Raw genomic sequence first — 9,037 nt, 5'->3', positions numbered from 1 at the left:
TAAATTCAAATGGGCACAGACATACTACAGAGTATCTTCACTCAAGATTATCTGTGCACACTCTGATTTTCACTGCCAGTGTACAATTTCACTGATTTTCACTGTTAGTGATCCCAAATTTCCTGTCATTATCATTCTTTCTCTGATTCTGCATTTGGTCTATAGCTTTAAATTCAACTTCCTCTTCTCCCTGTTTGGTGCTCCTAATTGCCTCTGTAAAGTGCTTTGAGATACTCACCCCAACTGATAAGAGTGCTGTAGACTTGCAGGTGGTGTTGGATATGTAAGAGGCAGTGAGCTCTTGTAGGTACTGTAAGGTGACATTAATGCGAAATGGCAGTGGCCACCATTGGTAAAACAGCGGACAAATGTATTGGGCCTCTTCAAATTCCAGCGTGGCTGGTGGAAGTGGACCAAACAGGTGAGTGATATTACCTGTTCTGTAATGTAGATTTTGGGGTCCACCAATGTTGTCTCTTGCCAACATGTGCCTAATATTCTCTGGAATTTAAATAAGCAGGGTGTGTTTCTCAAGGAGATTGTGAGTATTGCTGCGATCCCACTTCATAACTGAAATTGTGAATATATGTTAACCCATGCAGTCAAAATAATTATTTTAATCAGTGGTTAGAAATGCCTGTGTTGAATAGACACCAGTTTGATTAATGGTTAAAAATGATGTAGCTAGGAAAATGTAAAGCTGACTTGTTTATTGTAACTGTAGGTTGTTGAAGATGTTTTCCCATAACAAATTCATGTTTGTGTTACAGATGTTTTCTATAACAATTCAAGTTTATGATTTTATGTTCTTGTATAACAATAACAATTCTGAGGTGGTGTAATAACAATTCTGCAGATTATATTTTATTATTATTTTATGTGAGATGATTGCTTCATGGCATGAGAATGGAAAGATTTTACATTCTCATCCTCACTTTGGAGAAAATTATTACAAAAGATGTACGGTTGAACTACAATTTGCTCAGCCTTGGACACAGCATATCGGGTGCAGTCCACCCAAGAGCCATCTTTCATGTGATGATATGAAGTGGTGAAGCAAACGTATTGTCTTCGGGGTTAATATCCATCAGACTTAAACTGTTCAATCAACTTTCGTTGACTCCAGCAATTTCAGGAAGGAAAACTGCAGAAATTCTAGAAGGTCTGAAATTGTTTGAAAAGTAACAGGTGAAGAATAACAACATTTAACAACTGTTGAGTAAAATACACAGCTCAGCTATACACCATTGAAGATTCATCATTGACGAACCCCGAGCAAGAGGTTTCTGGACTGAAGCAAGAGACTTTCTCTCTGATGCAAGACTTTTACCTGCTGTTTGTGAATTCACCAACTGATTCTACCAAAGAAGCAAAGATTCAAATGATTTACGGACTGACCAACTTCTGATTCTGTTACTTTGATACTGACATTTGTCTATGCTATTAACCTGTCTGTTGTATTTGTGATAATTGCAATAACAAACTTTATTTTGTCTCAAGACCTTACTCTTTGACCGTGCCTTCAGCTCCCCTCTCGACTCTCTACCCCCTCGTCGCTCCCTTCCCTCCCCTCACCCTGACCATTTCCCCCTGCTCGGGTCCTGACCCAACTGTCCAGCGCCTTGGGACATCCTCCCGACGTGAAAGGCGCTCAATAAATGGAATGTTGTTGTTGTTTACATTTCTTATTAAGTATTTTTAAAGCATGAGTTGCTGAGTGTCTTTGGTTCCTCTGTTCTCAGGTCTTTAATTAAAGGAAGGCTATGAAGAATAAGCTGGTCTTATTCTGTTCATTGCCCAGAACCCAACAGTATTCCATTCCAGACATGGAAATATCCAAGTTTAGGTGCCATACATATGTGGAACTCTATGTGGTCTGGATAATCTTAAGCATGGTGAGGGGTTTGGCAAGTCACAGTCCAAATAAAAAGGTCTCCACAATCCTCCCCCATTAAAAAGTTTTTAATTTCCTCAGTATTTTTAAAATCAATTTTATTGTGAATTTCGTATACATATTAGTACACTCAGATAAATATATCATATGAAATACAACATCCACATTTTTGGATTCTTCCCATTAGATTTTTTTCAACCATACGTTATTCCTCACAATCTTGGTCATTCCTCAACTGGAGCACATTTCCTTAATGCTTCCTTCACTGGTTTCAGGAACCGGATAATGTATTCTTCCGCATGTTTCTGGTGAAAAGTCATTGTTCTTAGCATATTTAAAGCATCACAAATTTCAACAATACATTTTTCTTAAAGGGCAATTTCCCCACAGTGGAGGATAAGTATCAATCCTATTGCATTTGGAGACTCAACAGACAAATTATTTGCATTCAGGATCATCTCCTCATTCGTTGAATGCAATATTGTATCAGATTTAAATACAAATGAATAGACATTATCATAATGGTGAACCTACATGTGTTAGTTTGGTGGAATTTATTTTTGAGTCATAAAGTTGTGGGTTCAAGCCTCTTGACAGAATTTGAACTCCCAGTTACCATGCAGTGCTCGGAGGGAGAAACTACATTGTCAGAAGTACCATAGCTCGGTTAATGAATTATATCTGCATCATATCTGTCTGTGGGTGTTAAAAAGTTCCTATGATACTATTTGGGAAGAGAATGGAGTTTCTCCAGGTATCCTGGCCAACAATCCTCCAGATTAGTTAGTCATACCATGGCTCGTTGGTGAACCATATTAATGCTATCCCAAGTCTACAAAATATAAGCCTACCCCATTATAACGTCCTTGGCATAACATGGATAACTTATAGCACAGTCTCACCATGGTACATTTTCAGGCACTGGCTTTTACTGACTGTCTTTGTTTTGTGCACAGATCCTGCCACTGTGATTGCTGGTTTCATGCACTGCCACAATAATATCACTGGTGACCCAGAAGTGCTGATTAGCAGCTATTTCTGTAGTACCTGTTAGATCACAGGGTTCTAACTTATGATCATAACCACCACGTTACAATGGGGGTGTCTGGACAGTGACTACACTGTCAGCAATTTCCTGTATTTAAGACATTTCAATATGATCGTGGTATAAAGATGTTCTTTCTTCTCTAAGCTCTGTGCTGCAGCTTCCCGAAGCCCTGTGAACACGTTTTCTACATTTTTGCCCTGTTGCCCTCTTCTGGTAAACCCAACATAGTAAAAATTATTGTTATGAATTGTGTGTTAACGATCATAACACAACATTTAGCCCACCATCTCTTATGAAATGCGAATTGGTATAATGAGGTAGTGATGAAGGCTAGAGAAAGCAACCAACTGTGTGTGAATCATTGGTAATGAAGCAGGCAACGAACCAAGGTGATTTCACCCACAGAATACACTTTACAATATATTCTGTGAAACGTGATAAGGCGCTATTTCAAATGCAAGCATCATTATTATTATTATTACTATGACCCCATCTACGATCTTGTCTGGCACATATATGGCCCACATAACGGCAAAATGTTTTGACAACATTCCAAACATGGGTTTTGCAACCTCCCACAGGCAAGTTTGGAAATCAAGAAACTTTTTGGACATAAGTAATAACACAAGTAATTGCGCGTTATCGTGTTGTTAAGACATTTCAGTGCTTCATAGGATTGTACTGCGAACTCTTGAGGAGAAAATAGGTCTTCTGGCAACAGTATAAAGCAACAAAAAAATTTAATTTATATAGTGATTGTATGATGATTCTATTTTCTCCTCTTCGTAAATTCCACCAGCAGACATCATCTATTGACTTCAAAATGTTCTATTCTCTTGTTTACCAGTAACTTTAAATTTAAAACATCTGTGAAGGGCAGGAACGAAAAAAAAGGATCCAAATAACTATTTTTCAGAAAAACATGCTATAATAATAATACTTGCATTTGATATAGCGCTTTTCACGTCAGGACGTCCCAAAGCGTTTCACAGAACACACTGTAAAGTGAATTGACTGTATATTTGTGGGCGAACGCGGCAGCCAATTGCGCACAGCAATGTCCCATAAACAGTGGTAGATTGAAAATGACCAATTTTATTATTGTTTTTAGTTTTGGAGGGATTATTATTAGGCGTGTGGAGTAAGGAAACTTGCCCAAGGTTTCGCCCTGCCTGTAACTATAACTAATCTACTTCAATAATTATTCATAAATAGCCAATGGGGTGAATGATTAATGTGTTTTTATGGTGAATTTGGATGGATTCAAATGCTTAATCTGCTGTCACTGTGATAGAACTGAACCCAATAGGCTTGGTGAGCAGTAATTATTAGTTGAATCCGAGCATAAATCTTTTTGTCCAAGATTTTTCTCTGCATACGTCACTGAGCATTTGAAACGAGTGAAGTAAAGGGGGCTTTCTCTGGGACTAGGGTGCATCCTCTGGCTGAACCAATGAAAAGGATTTCCATATATCCAAATTTGCTTTCAGTGTTGTGTAAAGGTGGTATGAAACTAGAATATATAGAGGGGAGGCAATGGAAGTACTGACAAAAGGATCAAAATGCAAAAAAAACCCAAACCACATATTCTGAAACCAAACGTGGTCACTGAGAACTGTGAACAGAGAAAATATATTAAATGCAGAGTTAAATGAGCTATTAACAACAGCAATCACAATAATAACTAAATATAATTGGCAACAAACATTCCTGGTGTGTAGTAACAGAATGAATCGCTGATGGTTTCATGAATAAAATGGAGATGATAGATTATAATTGTGCAGGGAAAACCACATGCTGAAAAAGACCAAATACAGAAAAAACAAATTCCACTGCTTTTCCTCTATTTATGTAAGTCTTTAGCTATGAAAGGTCAACAACTAGTTCTATTTTTCCATTTTGGCCTTGGGACACTGAATCCAAAATTAAGTTGTTTGTCATTTTCTGAAACTGCTGGCATGATTTAAAGTAAATAGTAACATTAAAACTGTGGCAAATAATTGGTATGATCAGTATTGGACTAGATGCTTCCTGTGTCAACACATTGTGATGTGGTGATAAACAATACAAACAGATTTCAAATTACCAATAGTTCTGCTAAAACTGCACTCCAGCTCTATATAGCACCTTTCACATTGGGATGATGTCCCAAGATGCTGTGAAATTAAAAAAGTTATACAGCTGAATAGTCTATCACTATTCCTAAAAATTCTTTTGTCTTTAAAAATCATAGGAACAGGATTCCCCCACCAGAGGAAATAGCTTCTCTGTATTAACTAAAATCATTTCAGCAAGTATCAGAGACCAATTTACCCAACATTCAAACCAAAAAAGGTCACATTGAATTGGTCTTATTCTAGTTAAGTGTCCTCAGGTGTGATTATCTGAAAATTGACGTCTCTTACATCGTCTCTGCTTGGAGACTACTCTGAGCCACAAAAGAATGTTCTTGAGGTTTGCCATGAACTCTTGCTATTGTTGCTATACATTTTGATTTTGTGCGTGGCTCCCTCTAAGAACACAACTTCAACCACAAAATATGCAGTCAGTTCACTCTACAGTAAATTCTACGAAGCGTTTTGAGACGTCTCAAAGACATAATGCCAAATGTAAGGATTATTATTATTACATTGCATCATACACTGCACTCTTAATATAACCTCTTGTTGCATAGTGGCATTGAGCTATCATTTTTATTTTCACTGCAGTTGATTACCACAAGTTTCATCAGTGACAATACCATTAAAGTGTAATGCACATTCATGAATATAAAAAACCTCAAAATTCCAATGCAATAATAAGTAGTACAACAGCACAAAAGCATTTATTGGTTTTGGCGATGTTAAAGTGTCTGTATTCACCACCCCGCAGCAATGTCTCACAGAAGACCCAAGCATAATTTTTTTTAATACATCATGCAAGCACAATTCAAATGGACATTTCTTTAAGGGGCCCACACTTATTCTCAAATAACCCTCATCTCCAGATCTGAACGGATCACCCTGGTTACACCAAGACACTGAATTAGATATATCTAGTGTATTATCACTCCTTTCGGCCAGAAAATGCTGTGGATTGTATTAAGATTACGCTAAAATGCAATGCCACCAAGTTTGAACAGCACAGGAATCAGTCTACTTCCACCAGTTCCTTTCATATCCATTTGCTTCAGAGTTGGCTTTAAACTGATATTGGATGGGGATTTTACTCTGATCTGTAAATCCATTTGCATCATCTCCACAATGCGTTTCAGATCACATTGGAAAGATTTGAAGCACTGGATGGTAACCCAAATCTACGCAGTTTAAGGGGATTTTGATTCAGGCATCTTTTCGAGTTATTAAAAGTTTGATTACAATTCTGCGCAAAACAATTATGTCAAGAACATGTGCGGCCATCCATTGTCAAATCAAAAACAAAACAGCAGGTTTCTTCTTCAGTACAAAGCTTCACTAGCAAATGGCAGCAGCAAGAATCGCCCACACTGGGCAAAAGATACAGTGTTCAAGTTATTAAAATAGTGCAATCATTCTTCATAGAAAACTTGAGGAAGGCCACATCTACCTGGCTGTGGCTGGTGCCTCACATTGACACTGTGCGCTTGTGTGTGTGTGTGTGTGTGTGTGTGTGTGTGTGTGTGTGTGTGTGTGTGTGCGTGTGTGTGTGTGCGTGACACCACCACTGTCTGTGGAGCAATAAAGTGAGACAACTGTTTTTCACATTTCTTTCAAAACCATCAAGAATTCTAAAAAGCAAAGCATCCTTAAATGACATTTCAGTCAAGAAAATAAACACATTGCCATTTACTGTACAATAGTAAAGTCAGTTTGGTATCAGTTATAAATCTATACTCAATACAGGTACGCAAAAGAACTGCACTGAAAAAAAAAGATAATTTAACCGAAAGACAAAAACAATGTCCAGACCATCTGCCATCAGACACCCACCAGGAGGGGAGGCAGTCAGGCTGCAATTCTCCACACTGTACAGAACAGCAATGGTGATCATCATCTGATGTACGAGCACAATTCAAGGAGCACAAGTCGAGTCATTAGTTTCCATTCTCTTGGGAACCTTTCATTTCTGTCTGATGTCCCAGCTAAAATCTTCTTTGTGACCCAACTACAACAATCCAACTGAGGCGGGTGGATTTGAACCACAAACAGTGCTGGAGCCAAACGTTCTACTACTTCACTTAAGAATTACAAGGACTATTAATTTGACGGGAAACGTTTCGGAAGGAAATTTCCAGCTATGTTTCAATATCATTCCTTCTGGAATTTAAAAAACATTTGCAAAGTGTACCTATAGACTAAGCCAGGTTTTAAAATTATATTAAAAAAATCTATTTATCATTGTGGAGATGCTTTTCTGATTAATCCCGAATCGGTAGCACATTCAAATTATCGAAGAATAGGTATCACCATTCTAAACTACTGCACTGACGTTCGAAAATGAGCTGGTAAAGAAACAATGCAGAATTCCTTCTATAGCTGTGCATGTTATCAGAATCTGTCCGTGTTCTAGTTTAAAAAAACAACTACTCTCAAGACTGGTATTTATTGTCTTAGTTGGCTTTGAAAAATTAATTTGCAGCATTTTAAGAATTCTTTTAAAGTAGGTCGCTAAAACATGAGGTGTGATTTATTTGGTTAAGAATACAGTATAATCTGAATAAAACCATTAAAATACAATTGAATATGAGATGCCCTAAAGTATTTATTGGCAAATTTGAGACATGTATGGAAAGAAGAGTGCATTAAGGATATGTGCAAAAATTTTGATAATTTGCTCGTGGTTCTTTAAACAATCATTGCATTTTCAAACACCTCCAACAAAATCTTTACTTATTAGACAAGTGTGAAAACTGTTAGCTCTTCAGTTCCCTGAAACTCAAAACAAGTCTACAAAGTGTATGTCAGGATGCAGAACTACTTAAAATAACTATTGGGTGATACCACTTCCACTTTATAAACAAGCAACATAATGAAGAAAGCCAGCACGGCAAAAAGGGTTATATAATGAAGAACAATGGATTTCTTGTTTCTACAGAACTCGACAATATTATGAAGAAATTCAACTCAATAAAAAGTTAAAAAGAAGAAAAAATATGGGTATGGAATAGATGTTGCCAATTCTTATTCTGCTGAATAGACAAGAAGTCCATATGGTTAACACATCAGACTCTGCATCTACCCCTATGAGAGTTAATAGATGAACTGCTTTCTGGTGCACTTTACATGCACACCTCAGACAGGATAAACTTTGACTCTTACTCCTTTAAGTACATTAAAAATGCAGGAACCAGTACAAGTTATAATGTCTGATATACATCATGCCATTTGAATGGCAGTGCAGAATGACCTATTAAAATGTAGGCACAATGTACCTTGCACAGTGGGATGCCAGATCTTATAAACCTGAACACAATCTACACGTCTTCAAACTGCAACATAACAGGCTAAAGTTTAACTTTAATATTCTGCTTTGTGTCAACTAAACTGAAGTGAACTGAACTATTTCAGTTGAATTGATTACTTCAGTACAGCTGGGTGCACCACCCCTCCAATTCTGAACCATCTACTGTATTTGAACCATGCATCACAATAAACATTCCATGACCTTACCCTCAGATTTCTTAGCTCTTCATTTCACTGGAGGAAGACAAAACAAGATGCATAGATATAGTTCGCATCTGATGCAGATACAGGATAATCTGCGTAATGTGACTAAATTTAACACACAAACACCCACATTTGAATACGGAATTCACCATACTAGCACTTCTTCTAAGCAGAAGATTCAGCATTTTTGTCATACTCTAGAACAGGTCTACCTGACAACGCAAACAAGATCTTAGGTGTCCAAACTGGACCCACATTTTGGTCACAGATCTTCAGCTGAAGTTACCCTGTTGAAGAATACAAACAGTTGCAAGCTTATGGGAGGTTTTTAAGCTGTTTCTTGAGCTGTGCGGCCTTGTCTTTCAGTTCTGGTCGATTGTCTGAATCCATGGTCTCCAGGGATCTGAGAAGCAAGTTCCTCTTTTCAGATGTCAATGTTGCCCACTGAGCGGACGCTAAAAAATGTTAAAT

The 9,037-nt window shown here is 37.5% G+C and overlaps 1 protein-coding gene across 1 annotated transcript in view; it reads right to left on the bottom strand.

Moving 5' to 3' along the window:
* Nucleotides 1-5,740: 5,740 nt before the first annotated feature.
* The window catches only part of ecpas (Ecm29 proteasome adaptor and scaffold), a 61,517-nt gene continuing 58,220 nt past the window's right edge, over nucleotides 5,741-9,037 (bottom strand). The window contains exon 49 of the mRNA XM_042332638.1: nucleotides 5,741-9,021. Coding sequence (XP_042188572.1) covers nucleotides 8,882-9,021 — 140 coding nt within the window. The 3' untranslated portion in view covers nucleotides 5,741-8,881. The remainder of the gene's footprint in view (nucleotides 9,022-9,037) is intronic.

The sequence above is a fragment of the Callorhinchus milii genome, unplaced genomic scaffold (assembly GCF_018977255.1).
Source record: "Callorhinchus milii isolate IMCB2004 unplaced genomic scaffold, IMCB_Cmil_1.0 Scaffold1, whole genome shotgun sequence".
NCBI classification, from domain to species: domain Eukaryota; kingdom Metazoa; phylum Chordata; class Chondrichthyes; order Chimaeriformes; family Callorhinchidae; genus Callorhinchus; species Callorhinchus milii.
This window is presented reverse-complemented; position numbering and strand designations above follow the sequence as displayed.